The sequence below is a fragment of the Neodiprion lecontei genome, chromosome 7, assembly GCF_021901455.1.
Source record: "Neodiprion lecontei isolate iyNeoLeco1 chromosome 7, iyNeoLeco1.1, whole genome shotgun sequence".
Classification (NCBI taxonomy): Eukaryota; Metazoa; Arthropoda; class Insecta; order Hymenoptera; family Diprionidae; genus Neodiprion; species Neodiprion lecontei.
In genome coordinates, this window is record NC_060266.1 from 16,980,897 (window position 1) to 17,008,289 (window position 27,393).

The 27,393-nt window shown below is 34.8% G+C and overlaps 2 protein-coding genes and 2 long non-coding RNA genes across 4 annotated transcripts; 2 read left to right on the plus strand and 2 right to left on the minus strand.

Moving 5' to 3' along the window:
• Window positions 1–268: 268 nt before the first annotated feature.
• On the minus strand, window positions 269–11,049 carry LOC107222922 (protein disulfide-isomerase). Its single transcript, XM_015662463.2, has 8 exons — window positions 10,693–11,049; window positions 5,835–6,166; window positions 4,329–4,466; window positions 3,979–4,209; window positions 3,510–3,881; window positions 2,410–2,538; window positions 2,039–2,125; window positions 269–1,889 (listed from the first exon to the last, which is right to left on the minus strand). The coding sequence occupies exons 1-8, from the start codon at window positions 10,847–10,849 to the stop codon at window positions 1,839–1,841; spliced, it is 1,497 nt and encodes a 498-aa protein (XP_015517949.1). The 5' UTR covers window positions 10,850–11,049; the 3' UTR covers window positions 269–1,838.
• Window positions 11,050–14,729: 3,680 nt separating this feature from the next.
• Window positions 14,730–16,213, plus strand: LOC124295491. Its single transcript, XR_006905446.1, has 3 exons — window positions 14,730–14,853; window positions 15,198–15,336; window positions 15,531–16,213. It is a non-coding gene; the product is annotated as an uncharacterized LOC124295491 (long non-coding RNA).
• Window positions 16,214–17,342: 1,129 nt separating this feature from the next.
• Window positions 17,343–18,809, plus strand: LOC107222937. The gene is made up of 2 exons (XR_006905445.1): window positions 17,343–17,730; window positions 18,428–18,809. It is a non-coding gene; the product is annotated as an uncharacterized LOC107222937 (long non-coding RNA).
• A 1,073-nt stretch (window positions 18,810–19,882) lies between these two features.
• LOC107222919 (heat shock protein 83) lies at window positions 19,883–25,832 on the minus strand. Its single transcript, XM_015662460.2, has 3 exons — window positions 25,506–25,832; window positions 22,937–23,174; window positions 19,883–22,299 (listed from the first exon to the last, which is right to left on the minus strand). Exon 3 carries the CDS (start codon window positions 22,297–22,299, stop codon window positions 20,140–20,142), a length of 2,160 nt encoding a protein of 719 aa, XP_015517946.1. The 5' UTR covers window positions 22,937–23,174; window positions 25,506–25,832; the 3' UTR covers window positions 19,883–20,139.
• Between the last annotated feature and the right edge of the window lie 1,561 nt (window positions 25,833–27,393).

Consider the following 27,393-nt stretch of genomic DNA (forward strand, 5'->3'; position numbering starts at 1 on the left):
CAGTTTAGGAATTTTTGAATATTCCCGAGGCCAGTGTAGACAACGTTAGGTGCAACATGCAGAGGGTATGCAAAAGATCTTACATTCGCGAATTCATTATGTTTACGTTATCATAGCAATGACTGTATAGAATGAGGTTTCATGATTAAAAAAAAATGAATAAACTGCGCACGATTGTTCGCAGTGTATAATGCAGTAATTTGTTCAAATATTTGTGATATATTAAGAATAATGTATACGTATGTGTGTATATATGTATAATAAAGAGTTAAAAGATATAATTTCTCATTTTATCTCATCCATAATCTTCTACAAACGTTTCAGTCGGTAAAATTACAATTAAATTGGAATTATTTCCTCGCTTAAATACTTCCTAAATAACAACCACTTTTCTAGTTTCCTTCAATTAAATGCCACAGATGGAATAAATAACTTGCAGATAAATCAACAGTCATGTAACTGAATAATTATTGGCAGGTTCAACAGAAATAGACTTAAGATACAGAATGGAAGAATGGAAGTATTATAAAAAAAAAATATAAAAAAAAACTATCTGGGCCCATATGAAACAACCTAGCAAAAACAAAAACTAGTTTACATTACGTTGTAGGCAATTCTGAAGCAAACATACGTGGATATATGTGCATGCATAGAACTTCGAATCAAGTCCAAATAAGTGATAAATTCTATTTCACAAATTATTAGATTCCGTAAGATAAGAATTAAACTGAATAACAGATGAAAGGAGAATAAATCGTCCCAGCTCAACACATTTATATGGTGGCTTTTTTGTCAATCAGGTCGCTGTGATGGTTCAACTTGGATATTTAAATAACAATTTGTCACGGCGAAGTACGAGTGAACGAAATCCCCTGTAGTTCCGTCGAATTTTTAACCTTATTATTCCACAACTTTCTTTTGTATTTGATCATGTTTTATGTGACCCAATCATGGTTTGGACGCGAGAATATTGTGTTCTATACTTGAAGTAATCATTTTTGCGATAATACAGAAAAAGAGCACCTTTATGCCTTAGTACTAAGTACTATTTTTTTTGCATTTCGCAATAACGAAACAAAACTTGTAAACCATACTTTTGCTATATAAAATATCATGCGCACCATGGGGGCAGTCTTTTTCGCCTCGCTTGTTAGCAAACTTGTACTCGACATAAAAAAATCTACTATTGTTCGATGTACAGATTTGAAGATGTATTAATCGAGGGTAAAAAATACATCTCACAAACGGTCAAATTTAAGAATCGGGAGATAATTAGATAAGGTTTTCTTGACTTGTACTAGGATTTGATCAATTGAACGAAAACAAAAATACTCAAAGCATTAACAGAAAAATGCTCAAATTGCGGGAAAAAAAACCTGTATACGATCGTATGCAATATATCAATTTTAAAAAATCTCAACTTAAACCTATTTAGTAATTATACACAAGAATAAGATCCAGAATTACAAAAATGTAAAGTACGAATAGATTTGTAATCAGCAGAGAAATGTTGCGAAAACTTTTGACAGCTTGTAGAAAAATTGTTCCTGGACATGATTCGGCCGATCTTTAGTACCTCTCATTTGATAAAGTTGAGTACTAACAACCCTCTTAGATATTTGTACGTTAAAATGACAGTATTTAGTGGTGTAAATATAGGTTTGACGCTTTTTTTTTAAGCACAACAGGTGACCTTATTTTTAATTTACTTTTTCTTTTCCCCCATTTTAATGTGACCCAACGCACGATTCAACAACACATGTTTGCGCCGACTTCGCTCCATGTGATAGGAAAAGATATTTTAAGGGGTAATTGTTGTTCTTGGATTGTGCACCAGGTTACAACTCATCCTTTCGTGGCACATCATCATCTTCATCTTCTTCTTCGGCCTGAAACATCAACGATGTAACATAAAAAATGAAGAACAATACAGTCACATTTTTATTATAGCAATCAAAATTACTGAGATTACTCAATGAACATATGAGTAGACCGATACGTTATAAAATTAAATGCAGTTTCAAAAAAAGTTAATTACCTCTTCGGCGCTCTGACCATAAACACCTCCAGTCTCTAAAAATTTGGATAATCCTTCCAACGTTCTTTCTCCACTGTATTCTACAACCTATAAGCAAGTTTGAAATAAGACCCAATTATTTTTAGTTAAATAGTCTACAAGCATACTTGTCGTTTTCCAATCTACAATAATATAGCTGGCATCTTATTTAGCATTAACCCTAATCAAGATATAAAATACATAAGTAATGCGATCTGCAATATTTTGATCTTAAATACTGTTATATGCTCATGTTATGAATGTAAATTGACAATTTACAAGCAATTGGTATAGTCTTTAGTATAGTTCTCATACTCTTTAATACTTTCTTTGATTTAATTACTCGTACGAACCTTATTGTCTCCTTTTTGGTACAATTTTATTGTTGGGAAGCTAGTAATTTTGGTGTGTTCAAGCTCGTTGGCAGTGGCATCCATCTTCGCAATGAGAACCGTTTTGCTGTCTTTGAATTTCTCAGCAAGCTGTAATTTAAACCAAACATATTTCAGCATTTTATCATTGAAATTTCAAGTTTCATTTCCACATGTCCCTAATGGATTCCCTAGAGTCTAAATTGAAGAAATAAAGAAATCTAATAAGTATCTATGCTACGCTACGCATGACATATACAATAAATGATCTTCGATGAACATAAGCATCTTGCAAATTAAATGGGATTACTTATTAGACCTGATTTATGAATCATGTTTAGCCCGACCAAGTCAAATTTATGCAAATCTATAGAAATATTAAGATAATTTTCAAGTAGAGTGGAGTCAACCGAAAATATGTTGCATTTCACAATCATTTTCAATTCATAGTGGTACATACTCATACTAGGACATGATTATTTTTTCAAGAAAACAATTGGGAATTATAAGTAGTCAGTATTCTATGCTACAAAGTTGGACATTTTTTCAACGTCTATCATTATTCATAAATTGCATGACAAATTAAAATGTCAAAAACAGGACTTTATCAAGAATCAATACTTATTTTGAGGTTGAGTTTCTATAAACGTGTTAAACTTTAAAGACTTTAGCTTTACTATTGTGTGGATTCGAGGACTTGCCTAATTTTACTGAAATGGTCCCGATGGAAAAATTATTATGTGTTTTAAAAAGCAGAGAAAGACGGAAAAAACTAGTATCAATTCAAGGGTTAAAATTGAAGTAAAATCAGACGAATCTACTAGATATTTCAACTGTTTTAACGAAATTAGAAATGAATTATCAATATCACAATGTAAGTGTTTGTTTTGGAAATCTTCAGGAAAATCATTGTAGCTTAGAACTATGTTAAGTTGGGAAACTGTTAATGTTTGACTATCTCATGATCAAATTAAGGAAAATGTATTCATGAACTTCGATTCGACGTCCTTCTAACACAAGTATCAATGGTTGCTAAAGCTTTCGCGTTAGGTTGCATATGTCGCTGAACTTATTATACTCACAGCATCATAGATTGGCACCAGTTGTTTACAATGACCACACCAAGGGGCGTAGAACTCGACTAGGACATCCTTCTCGGTATCAAGGACAACTTCATCAAAGTTAGTGCTGACGAGTACTTTGACGGGTTCTTTGTCCCAATCTTCAGGCAAATCCTGGGACAGCAGATGCTTTTTCAATTTGTCCTCTGTGAATGCAGTTACAAATGCAAGTACATTCTCAGGCGTAAGTTCCGGATTTTCTGGCTTGTATTTGGCCATATCTTCTTCCAACCTAATCAAACGCATTGCAGGAACTTCTTGTTTCTTCATTCCAAAGAACTCCAAGATTCTCTCGTGATCTTCCTCATCGGCATTAATTGTAACGAACAGAACCTGAGAAACGAAATCATTAGTTAATTTCGGAATTAGGCACACGTTTGGGAGTGGCATTGATATTTGAATAATGGATAAATTGTGTTTAGTTTGTTACCTGTTCACGGAACTTCTTTGCTGATTCCTTGATACCTTCAACATATTTATCAAAGTCACCTCCCTCTTTGCTCAAGAACAACAGTAAGTGGCTCTTGATGTCTCCACCAAAGATTTTCTGAGCAGTATCGTGATTGAATTCTACAATCAGAGGCAAAGATTGGCTGGCAACAAAACGTTTCAAAGCTTCTTCAGTTACTTCGCCCGAAAATTCAGCTTTTCCTTCGTCAAACTGAAAAAATGTAAAAGAGCAGTTATGCATAAGGACTAGCTGGCAATTAAAATTTAGTTAATTAAGCTTCAAGGTTACACAATGCTTATAAAAGGTACTGTTTAAGATAACTATCGTACCTTCTTGAATAAAACAATCTTGCCATCTTCGACTTGGTATTCGCCAAACACATCTTCGCTGCTTGAAATACCGAAGGGTTGATCATCAACGCTGTTTGCAACATCCAAGAATAATTTTGCAGCATCTGAATCCGTGTCCTAAAATTCAAAAACAGTTTGGTTTTAACTTTGATTCATATATATAGACAATGGTAAACTAACAATGCCATAAATGGTCACTTTACAATCGAGAAGTTCAAAGTTTTACATTGTTGTGCACACGACAAAAAGAATTGCCGTACTTAGAAATTACATCACATGAATTTTTAAAACCATAGCTTCCTTAGATATTCTACTAGCACTGTCTCCTGCATGTAGTTGGAAAATTACTCAGTCAAGAAGACACTAGTTGGTACTTCGGTTTTTTTCTACTTCCTTCAGGACTATATCTCATTTAGGAAAAATACGAACATATTCTTGTACGTTTTAGATGTGTATGAAACTATGCCGCTATCCATTTGCTGAACGACCTTATGTCAATTAATAACACGCAAAGAAATAATTTCGAATTATGGAGTAACAAACTATGAAATACAACAAAGGCAATTACAATAAAAATTTCACTCGTTTCAATGGAATAATTCAACGGATGATGGTTTTGGTTGACCTTTTATAATAAGTTTTTCATAGCACATGCTTGGAAAGTTTAGTTTTCCATTGGTAATACAGTTTGTCCATTCCCGAATAGTACGGTAAAGAAATCTTTCAGATCCCTTGCCGTTCTAGATCTTTTTCCTGGATTACTTTTTTGACCGAAGTTTGTATTCAGATCACTCTTCGTAGAACAAGGGTTTTTTTCAAATGACTTGCGGCACTGCCAGTGACTTCACTAAAGCTGACTAAACCTTCTACTTCTTTTAAACCACCTTATTGCATTTGATTGTCACTTAAATCAAACTTTCATAGGTGTTGCAAATAATAGCATGTGTTACACGTGTCGATAGATGATACATGTGATTATAGCATTTTCCTTGGTTTACACTGTGAACATCATACTTGTCGGACATTGCCAACTTTCTGAACTTGTACTACAATATACTATTCAAACGTTGGAAAATTTCAATTTGTTAATTGATGTGCGATGCAAAATCAGAAAAAATATTAAGCGGAAATCTTTATTGAAACGCGTATCCATGTATACACGAAATACATAATCCAGAGTAAATAGGGGTATTCTCAAGAGAATTTTTAAATATTCTTCCAGCAGCATGCTAGGAGCGTTACTTGCTTTGCCATCATAATAATATTCGTCCTTTTCTTAGTCCTAGTGCATAATCGTTGAAAGTACAACGCTCAAACTGACAATCAAATATATCTACAATTCGTTATAGCTTCATATCGAAAATTATTAAATTCTTGAAAGCAATTTCGCTCATTTCGAAAGTATTAATCAATTAATTATGGTCTAATATTATTTTTAGTACCTTGTTTTGGGAATGTTGAAAATTACGTGAAAGAATTTCATACCTTGAAAAAGCCAATGACAGCGACATTGTTTCCGTCGATGAAAGCTTTAGCTTCGTCTACGGAAGCCAAGCTCTTGGCTGGAGGTCCAGTTTTCTTAAGTACCCAATTAACAATGTCATCAGCTTGTCGACCGCCGCCGTACTCAACAGGTGATCCCTTGCGGAAGAATTTCAGAGTTGGGTAACCCCTGACGCCATGTTCCTCTGCAAGCTCTGTTTCTACGGTGGCATCAACTTTTCCAAGTTTTACTTCAGAGCTCAAGTCTGCCAGCTGCTTAGCTGCCTTGACATATTCTGGTGCCAATGCTTTGCAATGGCCACACCATGGAGCATCTGGAAAAGACAACATGCGTATTTTAAACTAGTGTAGAATATTGGAAACAATATGAATATTTTACATGATGCACTGGAACAATACAGTGGAGGAACTAATATCTTCTACCATGAACTTTCACAAAGTACTTTATGTATAACAGAAAATGCGACAGGAATTATTGTAATTACACTTGAAGTTTAAACAGTGCAAGAAATTAAGGGTTAATGCAGGTTAATTACAGAATCACCAGATATAAGTTAGTAGGATCAACGTAACGAAGCATTAGAAATAAAAATTACTTATGGAGGCCTAAAATGATTCCGAGTCAAGTAAATTGGAAAATATGAGTATGTATTGCTTTATTAGAGTTTACAGGATTTCAAACTGTACAAAAATTGCAAAATAATTATCTTTGATAAAATTGCCCCAATGTGTCAAAAAATGTTGTAATGCAAGTTTGTTGTTGGCTTAAATGTATGTGATGTTATCATGTAAGTGTTATTGAATCTGCTGTTGTTCTTATTGTGTAAAATTAACGCTCATTATTAACTCACAGAATTGCTTTCCAGCTTTCTAATTTAGAATTAACTGTGTCAATTTTCATTTTACAACTATTGCTGATAAAATTTAAAACTTCTACCATCAAAAACTACATTGCAGCTCGATAAGTTCGTCATAAGATGATGCCAGATAACTTTCTGTTTTTCCCACTTATTGTTCATATAAATAGCTTTGTTGGAATGGAAAAGTGTATGTGAATGAGTGTGCAAGTTGAATTTAAGTAAAGCAAACTTGCAGTCTGCACTGCAGGACAAAACATGAGTAAAATTCTACATGTTCTGTGGTGTTCGATCTACTAAAGTTATACACTCATCTACACATCATTTTTTAAACCTGTTTGAAAATTATTGGGAAAACGATATTTTGATAATGGATAGAAATATTTTATTTCATAGTTTTATTTCAATTAAATTAATAAAAGAAATCTTTCAACTCGTTATAATTAAATGTAGTCACATTGCATCCAAATGATCAACGCCATTTTTATAGTCACAAAGATTTCCAGAAAGGTCATTAATTCTGAATTCAGACATGTGGATTACTTAGTTTAGACGTCACCGTTTCGAGCAGGTTGGGCACATTCAAAACATTCAAAGTATATGTGATATTTCAAACACAAAATAATAATGCTGGGTCCTGGTGATAAAATCTGTTATGAATACCAAATTTACATTTGGTATATGAAGTTTATCAAACGCTGATAAGATATTGAATTCAGGTTTCATGCTGTTACCTTAATCAGATTTTTATTTATTACGAATAAATTGAAAGCAGAAATATATCATAATTAATTCAATCGTTGGCTGCTTTCTCTTCCATCCGTTGATAATCAGGAGGTTAAACTTTGTAACATTAATGTAATGAAACGCTGAAAATCGTTACGACTATTTCGCAATTTGATAATTAGATCGTAGGGCTTTTATTTGTAATATCAATATGATTTATTTCATTAGAATCGTAATTTATGTTTCACTGCATGTCTGACAATCCTACACGGAGAAAATTTTCTGATGGTTTTTGCATCGACTTTGAAAATACTTTTTAGTAGGGCTTGATCCATGTTATTGGAGTATATAAATAATTGGTATAGCATTTGTCAGTGCTATAAGATCATATGATTAATACATTAATTCTTTAAAGCTTTGCAAAGAAAAGTATAAGATATCCCATGTGGTATTAGGATCAAAGCCGTGCACTTTTTTACGGCGCGATGCGAGTGTTGTGCAAAGTTTTTTGAAAACTGTTTTGCTGCGCTAAATTTGTGAAATTCAAAGTTGTAGATAACCATCTTATTGTGGACAGTAATCATGAACAAGTTTCAACTATAGTCTTGGGAATGGTTTTTTAGATACGCGAATCTTTATCAGTAACGAGAGGATTTCACAATAATACAGCCGATAAAAAAAAATTACGCAATTCTGACATGTCACTGAGGATATCACTTATCAAGTTTAATCTACTACTACTATGTATTCATTTTGGCAATATAGGATGACTTCTTACTTTTACTATCTTTCAAATCAACCTACTGTATTGTAATAGCACATACACGTTGTGACGTGCGATCTACTTCACAAAATTGTCTTTGGAAGATTGAAAACTAGTTTTACATATTATTCAAAATTGAAACTAATTTGAGTTCGTCTTTTCGTTATGTATCTCAATACTTCACAAAAAAATAATTACGTTGTATTTTTTTCTTTTACCAATTGAACAAGAATTATAGTTTAAACGACAAATTGAAAGCAACCGAGTTATAATGTCACCTATGCTAAGATATATGTATACATAACAAAAATACTGAAATTCAATTACTTATAAATGGTACTTTTATTAAAAAGAAAAAGAAAGGTGCCTCATAATTATTTCAATTTACTATACTAATTGTATTCATCAACAATAGAAATGAAAATTTAGGATAAAGACTAATTGGATCTGTAGTGTTATTAATTATTTTCAGACATTTGGATAGATATAATGCAATTTAGTTTTACAAAAATTCAATAGCAATATTATTCACTTTAAACTCGTTGCTCCATTCAAGAATATCTTATTTCTATATGGTTCTATCCCATACAGACTAGTCCTATAATTAATTCTCACTAGGCATGATTTTGTCTACAGGTATTTAATCTACTCAATTCGGACCACACATATTGGAGTGTAATGAGTAACTTCTAGTAATAAGTAAGTTAATTATGTTACAAACGCAAAGAATCTGTGTCTCGAACTAGCGACAAATAGTCTAAGTGGCCATTCAACAAATACATTCGCTTTTTTGTACGGTTTCGGACCTCCTTCCCCCCCTTGTAACAATGGTTCGTTTGACCAAACCCCCTTAAAATACGAAGTTGAGTAACGTTATTCTAACGAAACCTTGGGAAACAATCAGTATTTTCTTATATTTACAATGATTTTGAATAAACTTTGTTTTATTACAGTTTACCGAATGTCAAACAGTTCAAAAATCGCGATATAATGGTCTTTCCCCAGCATGAATCACTATGGTAACATTACTAACTCCTACATAATCCTAAAATAATGCATCACAAATCATGCCCCCCCTCCCCCTTTGCACTCCTGTTTTGTCTATTAATTCATAATTCTATCTATTTCTAAAATTCTTCATAATGAAACATATTCAAAGTATTCAAAATGCACAATTCGAATAATACAGCAGCCCTTCATTTCTATCTTCGGTAAATTTTCATGCTAAAACATAAATACTATAAAAAAAACTTAACTCCCCCTCACAAAGTGACCACATTTTTTCATTGGCCCCTAATTGTAAGTTATTGCAACAGGTAGAAACGATGTAACTCTAGATACAGATGTTGATAAATATGATTCTAGGCAATGTATATGTAGAAATTTTGAATTCCTCTTACTGAAATAGATCTCTTAAAACCTGCGTGTTAAGATATGCTATTTTTAACAATCACACTGATACAAGTCTTTTTTACTGTCTTTCTCAGATACATCTTTTCATTGTTTTCTCTAAGATGAATATTATTCACTACGAAAAGTCAATGTGATGTTTAAACATGTGTACGTCGATAGCATATCATTTATCTGTGGGTAGGTTAAAAATGTGTGGCTTGATTGATGTGTACTCCAATCACATGCAGTTTCACTTATACCTATGTGGGACGAGTTTTTGTAGGGCTGGTAATGCAAGAATGAAGCTTTCTATCTGAGACAAAAGTCGCACAGGCATGAAACATTGACAAAATATCTCGAACCTTTCATCACGATGATCGGACGCACAAAAATTTGTAACAAACTGAACGTCTCAAGATGAATAAAATTTGTGACGCAGTGTCCTCGTCGAAAAAAATGGAAAGAGTCCTTGATAATGCTGTAAGACATGTATTTTTAAAGATGAAATCAAGGAAAAAGTAAAATACCCAGAACTACCTTTTATATTAACTTAAGTGTAGTGCGATAAACCAAATGAGTTGATACAAAAGAGCCTAAAAAAATCACACAATCTTACAGTACTTAATGATAACGAATGAGCAGAAAGAAATATTTCAAAAAATACGGAGGCAAAGTACATCGTGTGTGAATAGTAACATATTTTAAAGCGTGTTTAATGAATCAAAGGATGACAAATGCTTCAAATTTGTTCCATTCCCACTCCTTCTGCGGAGAAGCCGACTTACGGTAAATCCGTTGGCCTTTCGACTTCACACGAGTGACGTGTCAAATCACTGACGATACAAATTACTGCCGGTTAAAGTACATGCATTTACGGTATAACGACGATACGTGTATGGATGTGTTAGTTTAATTGACTAAGATTAATTGGTACTGATGAATTTTCGACTCATTTAAATTCTATGACAAAAATTGTTGGCGTAGCTAAAATTACAAAGTAAATATAAATAAATACATGACGACAATCGTGACACATAGGTTCAGATAAATGAGTGAATGAACGCTGAGCAAAACTACGAAATGCATGGTTTGATTTACTTACAGAATTCGACGAGAACAAACTGGTTGTCGGTAACAGCCTGTTGAAAGTTTTTCTTCGTTAAAATCAAAACGCCATCCTCCTCTTGGATGGAACTCTCGTCGCCGAGAACAACGGCGATCGTCGAAATGGCAAAAAAGAAAACCGAGAGATACTTCATGTTTGCGAAATGATCGTACGTGCGTATCGATGTATGAATCAAATGGCCAGCCGCGACACCACTCCGTTACACCTCTACGCCGCTACTACACGCGCAGCGACCAATTCCGGCAACAAAGGACAAGGAAGAAGTGACGAAAGTGCCGCTCAACAGGCACTAGCTATCCCTCTGGCGCAGACGAGATACGAGTTCGTCCAACAATCGGCGGAGGATTCTATACGCGTGGCAATGCTTCGATCGTGGTGCTCTACGATTGGTCGATCTTCTTCGACGGTGTGCGATGTTACGATGAAGCGGTTGAAGCACAGTTTACATTAAAGAGCAGTACCACCGGTACCACCAATGTCAGGGTGCCAGCACATGGAGCGTAACTTGCATATTCTAGTGATGCTGGTAGTTTGACACACGGTCTTACATACAGGGGCCGGATTCTGAACATCAAGTGAGTTCGAGTTAGTGAGTTCTACGGTTTTCCGCTCTTCGTACTATTATTATAGTCGATGGTTAATGAAAATCACGGTCGGTACAGAGCTTATCGATGTTAAATATTATTACGAAGTGGCACATGCTGTTAATAGAGGGCGATAGCTAAGAAAGGTGAGAAAAATAAATGTTAGTTCTGACCGTTCTGACGTTTGTTTGTATTAATCATACATAACTTCTTATTCCTTCTCAAAAGGTTGGGTGTTGAGTATATTATATACTTCTTATTTTAGAGTTATTTTTCGGATAAGTAGTCTGTTATATATTGCGTGCTCAATGCGGGGTTACCTTAGAAACCGGCACCACAGGCAAAAAAATTATAGAAAATACACGGAGTGCTAGTGGGTGGGCAATTACCACGAGCAGATAGAGAACGATTTATTAGCCGCTAGATGGCACACACCGCAAGTTTCTGAGCCATACACTATTCCGGAAAGAAAAGATTGACACCACACTCCAAATTTTCGCTTCCACAAAGACGAACGCGACTCACTTGATGTTCAGAATCCGGCCCCAGATCTGGAAACTCCGGTGGTGGGGGTATGTACTTTTATCATGAATAACACTCAAAAATGAAGAAAGATGCGAATAAAAAATGATTGAGATGTTTACTAGCATTCCATGGCGGGCGTGATAATTGTTTTATTTTAACGGAATCCTCAAATGTTTAAGTCAATAAAATCCATAAACATCAAGCGAGGGCTCACAACTTTTGAGACAGTATGAGATCTTGTGGAGATGATCCACCGTTTACATACTTTACACTGAGTTATGAAATGTCAAAAACTTCGATGAGCAGGTTATCTTATCGGTATATATCTATATCTATCATACCCCGGGCCAATGGCGCCCCTAACGGATAGATAGGAAACAAGACCGTGTGCCTCACTAACGGTGACACCCCCTTCCACTCAAAAGTGCCGGAGTTACCACCTCCGTGAAGTTGGCCCCCCGAATTTATTATTTTTAAATCTAATTAATGCAATTCGTTTGAGAATCGTTTGAGAGGGTTTGAGAATAAAGAAAAATCGTTTGAGAGTTAATAGTTTTTCCAGAAAATTAATTTTAATTTTGGGTGTGAAGTTGGCCCCCATATTTTCTATCTCCTCAAAAAATGGACTTAGACGTTTAATTTTTTTTTAATCTTTTGAGAATCGTTTGAGAGGATTTGAGAGTAGAAAAAAACTGTTAGAGAGTTAATATTTTAATTGATATTCCATAATTATTGAGTGATTGATTTCCCCATGATTTCCCCTAGTTTCCGAGCACTTCCAGCCTGCGCAATGGATATGCGCGGTGTACATGCGCAGTGTATCTAAAATCAGCTGGAGGCTGGTCGTAAGTGTTCTGCGCCGAAGAAACTGGCGTTTCTGTTTCATCGTGTGTTCTCCAGTAACAAAATCAATTAATCCTTCAAAAAATTGAGCAACATTCCAACGAGAGCAATAATGTTCAAAGAGCGAAAGAACTTTTGGAAGAAAGTCGTATAATAAATTTATCCGACGTTTTTTCAATGATCTTGCCAAACATCGTCGAGTTGTGAACAAATAATATCCTCGAAACTCGTATTTCTTCGTCAATCTCGGTCGCTACAGCTGATTTCAGACGCACTGCGCAGACATGTTGCGCATATACAGTGCGCACACACAATGCGCACACCGGAAGTGCTCTAATCCTACGGGAAATCGCACATTGAATAATTATTTAATATCAATTAAAATATTAACTCTCTAACAGTTTTTTTCTACTCTCAAATCCTCTCAAACGATTCTCAAACGATTAAAAAAAAAAAATTAAACGTCCGAGTCCATTTTTTGAGGAGATAGAAAATATAGGGGCCAACTTCACACCCAAAATTAAAATCAATTTTCCGGAAAAACTACTAACTCTCAAACGATTTTTCTTTACTCTCAAACCCTCTCAAACGATTCTCAAACGAATTGCATTAATTAGATTTAAAAATAACAACTTCTGGGGGCCAACTTCACGGAGGTGGAGTTACCAGATCTGTATGTAAGACCGTGGACCGTGGTCAAGACACGCGTGGGCAAAAAAAATTAATGAGAATGCGCCAAAAGTTTCATATGACAATAGATGCTTTCCATTTAGAGCACCATATGACACGGTGTAAACATTTCTGATCTATTCCTTTGCCCGGATTGGCCGCTTACAATAGAAATTTGTATTAAATGGAAAGCACCCGGTGTGGTTCTGATTCCTGACCTGTCACAATGATTAATCTCAAAATATATACGTGCTCCTATTTATTTCGTGAACGTCAGGACACCAAGGACGCAACTCGGTAATGCTTAACTTTAAAAAATTGAGCAAGATTGGTCAAGACTGCTTAATGCGGTAATGTAAGTTTGATATTCTTTAGGCGAACGCGCAAAGAACATTTTTGCCCACGTTATAGTGAGAAGAATGGAACACGCGTGTCTAATCTAATAAGGACCTTGGCTTGACAGACAACTACTAGCGCCACTAGTGGTGGAGATTGGCGGCAGAATCGAGGGACATTTTGCGAACCACTTTTATCAGCGTGTGTCAGGGGGCTGGCGTGGGATACGCATGTGCTATATCTGTATGTACGATTGTACACAGTGTTGCCATACGGACGGAAATACCGTACATGTACATGTGATAACTTTAAGGGTCGTACGACTTACGATTACCGTACCATAACGTACGATAATCATACGGTAATTGTGGGCACGTACGACTTTTATGTTAGTTAACGGCGAACGTAACAGCACTCACGAGTAACAAACGTTACTTACGGATAGCTGTTCTTCCTCATACAGCTATGACTGCTTGACACTGACATTTTTTTTCTTGTCAGCTCTTGCCGATAAGTTACCGCTCGTCGGTAACCTCGATGGTCATATAACCATCATCAATGAGTCCCGGCCCGGGACTCCCGGACCTCGGTGTCGTGTGTCGTGTGTCGTGGCCTCGTGCTCTCGTTTCTCGTTCCCGATTTGATACCGACGCTCTTCCTCGTTCCTTTGGAATTTGATACAGACGATCAATTTCGTTTTATCGGTTTAAAATTACAAAGTAAGATTACACATAAGTCTTTTATCATCACGCGCAACATTATTATCAATTGGTAAGAACGCGCTCTCACCATACGCTTATTTTATTAGGGTAACAGACTTACTTCCAGAATACGCTAAAAATATTTAATGTTTCTGGCTATAATTTTTATTATATTTTTAGAAAAAATATGATGATATTGTATGATATTACTCAATAAAGTAAGGTCATATATATATGATCATCTATCACCAAAGAGGATGGGATAGAGCGGAAGGTCTCATAAAACACCAATGTGATTTTTCGTATAATGCCCACTAGCGCCTCTGTTGAGTCGTCGGACTAACTATTCTTCCCCCACCCTTTATTTCAGCGGGAAATCTGAATGAAATTGATAGGCTACTCACTGTTACGGACCACTTTATAGACTACGTAGATTATGAATATGGGACAAAAGAATAATAGAACATCCACTATTACAAGTAATAAGTGTATTCTTTATTGAAAGTAAAGTTTATTGAATGACACAATAACATACGTAGTATATTTAACTGTATTTACATTTGGTTAAACTTTAGTAGCAACAAAATTACAGATTTCATCTATGGATTCTTGGAATAATAATATATATTTACAATTTCATTTTACTGTGTATAATACAGCTAGATTTTTATGAAATGTCGTTATTGGAATAAATTTGCGTTCTTCCTGGTGAGATTTAAATTCTTTTTTCGCTGTCAATCTAATTTTCTCATTAGCATTATGTAATTCATGTAATATCTAAATGCCACTGAGGATTCATAGTTCCACATTTAATTCACAACAGAATGTTACACACGATGGTTTCACAAAATATGATCATATCGATGAGGATTAAAATATTAATCCAGTACCTGACACCAGCTCTACAAATATCGCTCTATTGACAGAGACTGAAAATTCTGCATCTATATACCTTGAGGATGGTAAACATATATTTCATTATAAGATCAAATCACCGCTTGAAAGCTTGTCACAAGCTTCAAACATAATTGAATTGAATTGAAAATGAGATCGTCCAAAAACCTTTCCAAAAGTTTAGAAACAAATTTGAAAATCCAGAGATTAAAGTTCTTTCCCATTTATTCAGGTTTATAATAAATTGGTTCTTTTTTTTCAGTATTGCTCGAGACATAACACCTCATTATGATTTCTGCCAGGAGACAATGCCAAGTGAACCATTAGAAGGAGTAAGCAATATCAACCAGCGATTGAATGGGTTTGTACAAAAATTGAATGGGCTGGTTGACTGATATTTATTTCTTTTATTGTTTCTAACACAAAAAAAAATTCAGTAAATGAAAGTACTTTCAATGATAAAATCCAGTACACTAGAAAGTGCTTGGTGATTTCAAATCGGAATATTTTAAACACCCTAGTGATTGCAGAGTTATTATCAAGTACTTGCAGAAACACAATTGAGCAGCTAGAGTGTTAAGGCAAAAGGTTATACGTCATGAACGTCATGCCTTATCCAAGTTAATTAATTCATGGCTCACAAATATCACACCTCTCACCTCCAGAGTTAAGGACAGCATTACTTTAGTTGAAAAAATAAAAACATTGATTATTCCAGACAACTACACTTTAATATCGCTAGATGTAATATCTCTTTTCACCAACGTTCCAACAGACCTTGCTATGCACGCAGTAAACAACCGTTGGGTTTCTCTAGAAAAAAAGATCCCGATTCCACTTAGTGAACTAGATAAAGCTTTAAAAATTTGTTTTGATTCGGCAATCTTCAAATTTAACAATGACACGTATGCACAACAATTCGGGTTGCCCATGGGATCCCCTCTCTCTCCAATCCTGTCAGATCTGGTCATGGAAGACTTAGAAAGGTCATGCATTAGCAATCTAGATTTTGATTTATCCTTCTATTTCCGATATGTTGACGATATTCTAACTGCAGTCCCTAAAGAAAAAATAGATTACACACTGAATATCTTCAACCGATATCATCCACGACTTCAATTCACTATTGAAATAGAAGATAATAACGCCATCAATTTCCTAGATTTATTGCTGATACACAACAACAATAATATCAAAACAGATTGGTTCCACAAAAAAAACCTGGTCTCAAAGATATTTGAATTTTAATTCCCACCACCCGATGTCCTACAAGATAGGCACTATCTTTAACCTTGTTGACCGAGCCATCAAACTTTCAAGTACAGAATTCCACGAAAAAAATCTGTCACTCATATATAATATACTAAGATGGAATGATTATCCTCATGGCCTATTACACAAACATATAAATAAGCGACGCTCCCATATCAACAACTTACTTGACAACAATATTGACTCTGCTCCCGCAGGCGACAACAATAGACTTACTAATACATTTCTTCCCATCCCATATGTATCTGGTCTCTTTGAGTTATTGAACCATCTATTTACCAAACATAATGTCAAGTTTTTGGGAAAAAATTCAAAAGATTTACAAATAGTCTTTGACACAGGAAAAGATAGGATCCCCAAGGGCAAATGATCCAATGTTGTGTATAAAATATCTTGCAATGATTGCAACCAAGTTTATATCGGACAAACTGGCCTCCATCTAAACACCAGAATCAAAGAACATCAACGCAATGTACTTGAGATTGAAGAACGTCACACTGCTCTAACAAAACATATGACCAATAAAGAACATACTTTTAAGTACGACAATACATACATCCTCTGTGAAGAACCTAATTATTATAAAAGACTATTACTAGAAATGTGCAATATTGTAGGACACACCAATTCCGTTAATCTTAGACAAGATGTTGAACATTTAAGTAATATTTACAAACCGCTAATCTCCGCCCACACACCACATATTGTTTAACCTTAACTAGACACATAAAATTATTGTCCCCATAGCACAGTTTTTCTACATAATTTTTTCACATATTATTTTTTTGTTTTTCTGTATAATTGTTTATATTTGGTTCACCTTCACTCTGGATCATAATTGTTTCTCCCATCAGTCGTTATTCACCAGTTGACCCTATCGGTTCAACCAAAAATAATTTTGTTAGACATGGAGAACATAGTCGTAAAGATCCCGGCTCCACTTCTTGGACATTGTGCAAACTAATTTTACTGCTAAAAAGACCTTTAAAACCTTTTAATACAATGACATATAGACTGTGAAGATACATAGTTTTTTAATCTTTTTAATTAATGACTACCAACTTGTAACTCCTACATGTTAAACAACCAGAGGAGGTGACAACGACTACCGTTACTCAAAGAACATTGTCTCCACAAATTGTAAATTATGAATTCGACTGTATCTGAGTCCGCTTACTATAAAAAAAAAGGTAAATAACACTCTAAGTCCATCTTTTTTTCAATTAATCGAAATGTACTCACTAACCGATAATATATAATAGTCCTAAGAGTATTACATCTACAGTATTTAATGTCTGATTGTACTTTTCTTATAAAAAACTTATGTTGTTCTTGACAGTTAAATAAATAAATCGTTCTGAGGAGGGCCCATATCCCAGCCGAAACGTTAACAAAAAATACGTTTACATAATTGACCGATCACCAAGATTCAATAACAGATAATTGACCGATCACCAAGATTCAATTACAGATTATATACGAGGTCGAGAATTCCTACCCATCATTTTATATTATTAGCCCTCACAAGATTTACAGGATTCTTACGCACAGGGAAAGCCTGGAAAACCGAGAAAAGTCAAGGAATTTTTAAAATAAGACTGGAAGTTTAAGTCTGCCAAAGAAATAAACTCATTTTTATCCAAAATACTATCGATCTTAAAGAACAAAAAGATTCCACTCAAAATTTTGTTTCTTGTACCACTTCATATATTTTATGTATATTACCTAATACCAAACCTTCTTTCATTTTTTTCTTACGGCAAATTGCAGGCTGTTTTTTGTAAATTGATAGTCAGACAGTAAGATAGTTACTAGGTAATATTAAAGGTATTAGTATTAATGTGTAAAAAAATTGTCATTACTAAAAGTAATTAATACTTTTTTCAGATGCAAGTTTTTGGTGCCAGTTTGATGTTTTATTCAAATACTGCACATGAGTACATGAGGACAAAATTAGCTGTACTGCCCGATTCAGAGACAGTCCATAGATGGTTCAGGAACATCAAATTCACGCCAGGCGTCAGTAAGCCTATGTTACAGAGCATCAAGAAAACCCATCAAAATTTGTATTTCAAAATGATGTGCTATGAGATGCACATCAACAAACATATCGAAACTGGTGGCAAAGTCACCTATGGATTTGTTGACGTAGGAGCAGGAGGTACGAATGATACCAGCGAGACATCAGCAGCTTTGGTTTATATGATTGTAGCCTTAAATGGGAATTTGAAAGCTCCCATAGCTTTTTATTTTATAAACGGAACGGGAGCTAAAAAAGAGTCAATATTACTACAAATATTTTATGCACTTTGCACAATTGCAACATTGATGTGAAAAGTTTAACTTCTGATGAAACGAGTTTAAATATTTCAATGGCTGAGTATTTAGAAGCCACATTCTTTGACGTAAATTGTCCAGATTTTTGGGAAAAGGCTATATATTTTCTACATCCGGTAAATAAAAAAAGAAAATATATATATTATGCTATACGCGTGTCATATTATGTTGAAATTGGCAAGAAATTCCCTCGAATCGCGATTAGTATTGAACAGTACAGGCGAAACAATTGAATTGTCACATTATCATAATTTGGTGGACCTGCAAGTAGTGGAGGGTCTGCATTGTGGCACCAAAACTCAAGAGACGTTAATTTTCAAAATGAGAAAGTGAAAGTCAACTTGGCAACTCAAACTTCAAGCCAAAGCACATCAGATGCATTATTGTTCCTGAAGGTAATTTATATTTACCTATATTTGAACAAGCTGGCCATATTGCACAATATTGTAGAAAAATCAATGATATATTTGACTTTCTAAATGTAAAATCTAGCTTTTGCCCTAAATTTGAGGCCCTTCGGTGCATTAGAGCAGATCATTTTGATAGTTGGGGGAAAAAAATGATGGGTGGGTAGAATATATAAAAACATTCAATGTTAATTCTCCAAATACTTATCAATAAGAGAAAACCTTTGAAAGAAAGGAACACCAACGTACCTGAATGTTATCCAATAAATGTAAGATTTATCATGAAAGTTTAAGTAATTTCACAGGTTTTGTAGCTACTTACAAAAATTCTGCAAATTGAATGAAACTAATCATAATACACATGACCTACTTGTTGTCATACGTGTTTTTTATTAATGAGCTAAAAATTTTATATATTTTTAGATTTATCTGAATTTTCTCTCAATTTTGAAAACTCCAGTCAAGATCGGTAACTCATCGGTAATAAATTCGAGTAAATCAGCATCATAACATTGAATAAACTATACCGAGAAAGTTATTAATGTGGTAATTTTCTGAAAAATCAATGACAAATACGAGGAGAAAAACGATTCAATAATTAATGTTATAATACATGGTTTTTTATTACAGTTCTATAAAAAAAACTTACATGGAAAATAATATTTGGTTTGCTAATATATTAATATTAGGAATGATAAATTAGATAGTACGGTGAACAATGATGTATGTATGATACAGATTTGATGGTATGAGGAGTGTTGATATCGCATAAAACGCGATATTTTTCAAATAGTCTCCAATTACTAAATAACAACTGTAGTTGTTAACATAAGTTTCCTATGTTTAATTTTCAATTTAATCAACTTCCTCCATGCGCGACGCATCCTCGTTGTCACCCTCAACTGGCGTCACTTCCGCTGGAGCAGCTTCCTCTTCTTGTGTTGGTTCTTCCTCGTCAATTCCAAGCCCAAGTTTAATCATGCGGTAAATACGCGCAGCATGGACTTGAGGTTCATCTAAACTGAAACCAGAAGATAACAGGGAAGTTTCAAACAACAAAACAACCAAATCTTTAACTGCTTTGTCATTTTTATCCGCTTCTGCCTTCTGACGTAGGGTTTCAATCACTGAATGGTCAGGATTGATCTCAAGGTGCTTCTTTGCCGCCATATATCCCATCGTCGAAGTATCGCGGAGAGCTTGCGCCTTCATTATTCTTTCCATGTTTGCTGTCCACCCGTACTGTGATGTAACAATACAGCAAGGTGAATCTACGAGTCTGTTCGATACAACGACCTTTTCCACTTTGGTATCCAAAATATTTTTCATGATCTTGCAAAGATTTTCAAATTTGGCTTTGTCATCCTCCCGTTTCTTCTTCTCGGACTCGTCTTCGGGAAGCTCAAGGCCTTCCTTGGTTACGGAAACAAGCTGCTTGCCATCAAATTCCTTCATTTGCTGAACAACGTACTCATCAATTGGCTCAGTCATGTACACAACTTCAAAACCACGCTTCTTTACACGTTCAACAAATGAGCTATTTGAAACTTGTTCCTTGCTCTCTCCAGTGATGTAGTATATGTGCTTCTGGTTCGCTTTCATGCGTCCAACATAGTCCTTGAGAGAACAGACTTCGTCACCAGATGCGGAAGTGTGATAGCGAAGAAGGTCGGCTAGCTTGCTGCGGTTTGTGCTGTCTTCGTGAATGCCAAGCTTAATATTTTTGCTGAATTGCTCGTAGAACTTCTTAAATGACTCCTTGTCCTCAGTCAATTCCTCAAAGAGCTCCAGACATTTCTTCACCAAATTTTTTCGGATAACTTTCAGTATTTTGTTTTGCTGCAACATTTCACGTGAAATGTTTAGTGGCAGATCTTCACTGTCCACAACACCTTTCATGAAATTGAGGTACTCTGGTATCAGCTCCTCACAGTTGTCCATTATGAATACTCGTCGAACATAGAGCTTGATGTTATTCTTTCGTTTCTTGTTTTCAAACAGATCGAAGGGCATGCGCCTGGGTACGAACAGAAGAGCTCTGAACTCAAGCTGACCTTCAACGGAGAAATGTTTCACAGCGAGATGATCCTCCCAGTCATTTGTCAATGATTTGTAAAATTCTCCGTACTCTTCCTGGCTAATATCATCTGCATTGCGTGTCCAGATCGGCTTCGTCTTGTTTAGCTCTTCGTCCTCTGTATATTTCTCAACAATAGTTTTGGTTTTCTTTGCTGGTTTCTCCTTTTTATCCTCATCTCCGTCTTCCCCTACATCTTCAATCTTAGGCTTTCCATCCTCTTCTTCTTTCTTCTCTTCGCTCTCAGCCTCAGCTTCATCATCACTGAGCTCCTTTTCCCTCTCTTTTTCTACTAATAGTTTTATGGGATAACCGATGAACTGAGAGTGCTTCTTGACAATTTCCTTAATTTTAGTCTCCTCTAAGAATTCAGTCTGATCTTCTTTGATTTGAAGAACAATTTTAGTTCCTCGTCCCAAAGGTTCACCAGGGTCGGGTCTAACTGTGAACGATCCTCCAGCGCTAGACTCCCAAAGATACTGTTCGTCATCGTTGTGTTTTGAAACTACAGTCACTCTGTCTGCAACTAGATAGGCTGAGTAGAATCCAACACCAAATTGTCCAATCATAGAGATGTCCGCTCCAGCTTGAAGTGCTTCCATAAAGGCCTTAGTTCCGGACTTGGCGATTGTACCAAGATTGTTTACCAGATCTGCCTTAGTCATACCGATACCAGTGTCAATCAGGGTCAGGGTTCCATCATTCTTGTTAGGGATTATTTTGATGTGCAGGTCCTTTCCGGAATCCAAACGCGACGGATCGGTCAACGATTCGTACCTGATCTTGTCCAAAGCATCACTCGAGTTCGAAATCAATTCTCGCAGGAAAATTTCTTTGTTTGAGTAGAATGTGTTGATGATCAATGACATCAACTGTGCTATCTCCGCCTGGAAGGCGAATGTTTCCACTTCGGGCGCTGTCTCCATTTGCTCAGGCATCTGAAAATTGACACAATATTGATTTATTCTTGAGCTCTGTTGAACGATAGAAAAATTCAATGCAAACATCTTTGAAAGTGGGATAAAAAAAAATATCACTCAGTTTACTTATTATAAGGAGTTTTTATAATAAAATTTTTTTATTTCCAAGTAACATTAAAAAAAACATGCTTACGATTCATTTTTCTGGTACTAAATGATCGGTAAAACTTTGTTGAATCAGTGATACAAACACAAAATTCGTGATTTGAATAGAAAAATATAAGCGCATGATATCAATGTTAAAATCTATGTTTGTACAAACAACTCAAATATATGGCAAATGATCAGGAAATTGTAATTTTCTCAATATCCCGCAACAATGGGTCGGTGTATTTTCCGATTAAGAAAGTATAGAAAAGTGCAGCAGTCATTAGAACGAAAAAAAGGGGTGTTCAAACAAGTGATAATTTATTTCGACAAAAGTAGAAACGACATCATTTTTTCACGAAAATTTAAACAGAAGACGAAAAAACGTGGCTCCGATAGCGTGGTGACAACAATGATTCAAGGCATGAAAATTGAAATAACAAAAGCGAAAAGCATTTGAATCAAGCAATTCAATATTTCGAGGCTGTAGTGTGGATCATATACTTACGATTGTTTCTGTTCAGAATATAGGAAACGATGACTAGTTAAATGCTTCGTAAAATTGCTTCCTATAAATGTCCGTAAAGTATCACGACGCACCAGCGTTGATTTCAGCAATGAGTAGCGCACGCCGCCTCCTTAACTTATATACTGGCCTGCGCGCCGGAATCTTCTCGAAGGTTCTAGATCTTTCTTGACACCAGGGACTTTTGATATCCGGTCAAGGTGGATTCGAGATTTATTTGCTGCAGAAAAAAGAGAGCGCAGCATAGATAGGGAAAGAACAGTCTGGATTTAAAAATAAAATTGATCTATATGTGAGCCAAATGGTCGCATAAATTTGCGATTTAAATGATAAATATATTCGGACAGTATGATATTTGATGATGTTGTACTTCCGTCATTTGTCGGAGAGAACGTTCCCGAACTCGGAAGCCGGTAAAATTTTCTACAACCTATTATAGAAAAGTACATTGTCACGTTCTCATTTTACAGTTCATTGTAATTTTACATAAAATAAAGCAATGGTATAATTGAAACATTATTTGACATACTGCTATATCTAATAATTGCCGATGATGTATCATTGATTTGCTCGTGCACACATCGGCGCCTACGCAATCGCATACGTGTAGACCAGCATATAAGTGTTAGGTCGATGCTGCACAATGCGCCTTGAGAACTATAGACCGAAATTATAAATACTAATGCAATTTCAATGCCGGCTGTTTTGATAAGAATTTTACTAATTCGATTCAATTTGATCATGTTTACGAGTACTTGGATTCGGATAATGTTGTAAATTTAAAACTGATCACCGTCATGCAGCAAGTATCAAATTACAAATAAAACGCTTGTACTCAATTTGTTTTCCGTATTAGTTATATTTTTTTTGGTGGTTTTTTTTTTCTCGAGGGTGAAAGAAAACTGGAAGGAGCAGGAAAATGTTGAGTATTCTATTATCTTCAAATGAAAAGATAACGTTATAAACCATTTTTCAAGAACACTTCGGAAAATATGTCTTTAGAAATTATGAAATAACACCATCTCAATCGGTATATCTTTCATTTTTGTACCATTGAATCCCTGTATATTGTTGTCGACCGAGCGACGTTGCATCCTTGACTTGATTAGTGGCGTTCTCGCACGGTGAAATTTCAAACCTTCAGCTGTACAAGTTTGAATATATAGTCATATTAATAGTCACAGAATGCAAGAAAGTAAAAAAAATTTATGGAAAAATAATCATCGCGATAGACCTTCTGACAAATAGGTTTAAAAAAATTTTCAAATGGAAAACAATAGTACAATTCGCCTTGACCAATTATCAGGAAACAACTTTAGACGGTAGGCACCTTTTTTCGCTGACGATGCAGTGACAGAATAAATTTTTTCCACTAACTTGTATATGAGGTATTCCATGCCAACTGAGAGGACATTATCTCTGACCCCCGCCAATTTGCTTCATTATTTTTTATACGATTCTACAACCTAAAAAAAGCACTCACCATTTTTTTTCAGATTTTTTGTTCCAACCATTCTTTTTTTAAAAAAATGTTACAAACCCTTTTATGGTCCTAAAAAAAAACGCTATTTTTTATTTTTTTACAAAAATTCACACAATTTCTGAGTATACATACAAAATAAGAAAAATTATTCCTCTAAAAAAATATTTAAAAAATACAAAAAATCAATTCTCCACTCCGAACTATGGCTCAAAATGTTTGTTTTGGGACCCAGAAATGATGTGAATTTGTGTAAAAAAATAAAAAATGGCGTTTTTTTTAGGACCATAAACGGGTTTGTAACATTTTTTTAAAAAGAATGGTTGGCACGAAAAATCTGAAAAAAATGGTGAGTGCTTTTTTTAGGTTGTAGAATCATATAAAAAATAATGAAGCAAATTGGCGGGGGTCAGGGAAAATGTCCTCTCAGTTGGCACGGAATACCTCAAATATACTTTATTCATTCATATAAATACTTCTCCTGAAATAGTAATTTTGGCTTACAATGAATTTTTTCTTCAATAATCGCTATAAATTCTTCGATTTTTCCCACAATAAATTATAGCCATGGTTATATATTTAAAATCAATCGTCAATAATAGTTTTTATTTTTTAATCACGTTAACCAGAATTTTCCTGTGTTTGACCCCTAAAAGTCACTCATCTGGCTTGTTTGACCAAGTGATTCTATATCGTAGTTGAATAAAAAGCGTTTGAAATTTTTTAATAATCATATCATAAATATTTTATGAAACTAATAATTACAACCGGGAAACATGAAAAAAATAAATGATGAGTAGGAATTCTCGACCTCGTATATAATCTATTATTGAATCTTGGTGATCGGTCAATTAAGTAAACGTATTTTTAGTTGACGTTTCGACCCGGATATGGGCCCTCGTCAGAACGATTTATTTATTTAACTGTCAGGAACAACAGAAATTTTTTGTAATAGAAGTACAATCAGACATTAAATATTTTAGATGTAATACTTTTAGGGCTATTATATATTATTGGTTAGTGAGAACATATTGATTAATTGAAAAAAGGTAGGGTTAGAGTGTTATTTACCTTTTTTTAAAGTAAGCGGAGTAAGATGCAGTCGAATTCATAATTCACAATTTGTGGAGACAATGTTCTTTGGGTGACGGTAGTCATTGTCACTCTTCTAGTTATTTTACATGTAGGAGTTACAAGTTGGAAGTCATTAATTAAAAAGATTAAAGAACTATGTTTCTTCACAGTCTATATGTCATTGTATTAAAAGGTTTTAAAGAAGGTCTTTTTAGCAGTAAAATTAGTTTGTACAATGTCTAAGAAGTGGGGCTGGGATCTTTATGATTATGTTCCCCATGTCTAACAAAAATTATTATTAGTTGAACCGATTGGGTCAACTGGTGAATAGCGACTGATGGAAGAAACAAATATGATCTAGAGTGAAGGTGAACCTAATATAAACAACTATACAGAAAAACAGATAAATATTTTGTGAAAAAAATTATGTAGAAAAACTGTGCTATGGGGACAATAATTTTATGTGTCTAGTTAAGGTTAGTCATTGAACCGTCTATTTACCAAACATAATGTCAAGTTTGTTGGAAAAAATTCAAAAGATTTACAATTAGTCTTTGACACGGGAAAAGATAAGATCCCCAAGGGCAAACGATCCAATGTTGTGTATAAAATACCTTGTAATGATTGCAGCCAAGTTTATATCGGACAAACTGGCCGTCACCTAAACACCAGAATCAAAGAACATCAACGCAATGTACTTGAGATTGAAGAACGTCACACTGCTCTAACAAAACATATGACCAATAAAGAACATACTTTTAACTACGACAATACAAACATCCTTTGTGAAGAACCTAACTATTATAAAAGACTATTACTAGAAATGTGCAATATTGTAGGACACACCAATTCGGTTAATCTTAGACAAGATGTTGAACATTTAAGTAATATTTACAAACCTCTAATCTCCGCTCACACAACACATATTGTTTAACCTTAACTAGACACATAAAATTATTGTCCCCATAGCACAGTTTTTCTACATAATTTTTTTCACAAAATATTTTTCTGTTTTTCTGTATAGTTGTTTATATTAGGTTCACCTTCACTCTAGATCATATTTGTTTCTCCCATCAGTCGCTATTCACCAGTTGACCCAATCGGTTCAACTAATAATAGTTTTTGTTAGACATGGGGAACATAATCATAAAGATCCCAGCCCCACTTCTTAGACATTGTGCAAACTAATTTTACTGCTAAAAAGACCTTCTTTAAAATTTTTTGATACAATGACATATAGACTGTGAAGAAACATAGTTCTTTAATCTTTTTAATTAATGACTTCCAACATGTAACTCCTACATGTAAAATAACTAGAAGAGTGACAATGACTACCGTCACCCAAAGAACATTGTCTCCACAAATTGTAAATTATGAATTCGACTGCATCTTAGTCCGCTTACTTTAAAAAAAGGTAAATAACACTCTAACCCTACCTTTTTTCAATTAATCAATATGTTCTCACTAACCAATAATATATAATAGCCCTAAGAGTATTACATCTAAAATATTTAATGTCTGATTGTACTTCTATTATAAAAAATTTCTGTTGTTCCTGACAGTTAAATAAATAAATCGTTCTGAGGAGGGCCCATATCCGGGTCGAAACGTTAACTAAAAATACGTTTACTTAATTGACCGATCACCAAGATTCAATAATAGATAAAAAAAATAAATGGCATAGACACCTCATAATGAGAAACGAAGTCTTGTCAATGGGTTCGTTCGACACATCTCAGAGAGTTCTTCTGAAAATGATTCATGATGACTGATCATGCGCTGCTATCTAGATTTAATTCACCAAGCTGACTGATGCATCATTCTTGTTGCTTCCATTTTATTTTCGCAGAAGTTGTGAATCGTAAGTGACTCTCGCAATCCGACA

Excerpts from the sequence above, each read along its gene's own strand:
- LOC107222922 (XM_015662463.2), bottom strand. The coding sequence starts at position 10,849 with ATGAAGTATCTCTCGGTTTTCTTTTTTGCCATTTCGACGATCGCCGTT. Across the intron at positions 4,467-5,834 it reads CTGTCATTGGCTTTTTCAAG|GACACGGATTCAGATGCTGC; the intron begins GTATGAAATTCT and ends TTTGAATTTTAG. Across the intron at positions 4,210-4,328 it reads AGATTGTTTTATTCAAGAAG|TTTGACGAAGGAAAAGCTGA; the intron begins GTACGATAGTTA and ends ACATTTTTTCAG.
- LOC107222919 (XM_015662460.2), bottom strand. The coding sequence starts at position 22,299 with ATGCCTGAGCAAATGGAGACAGCGCCCGAAGTGGAAACATTCGCCTTC.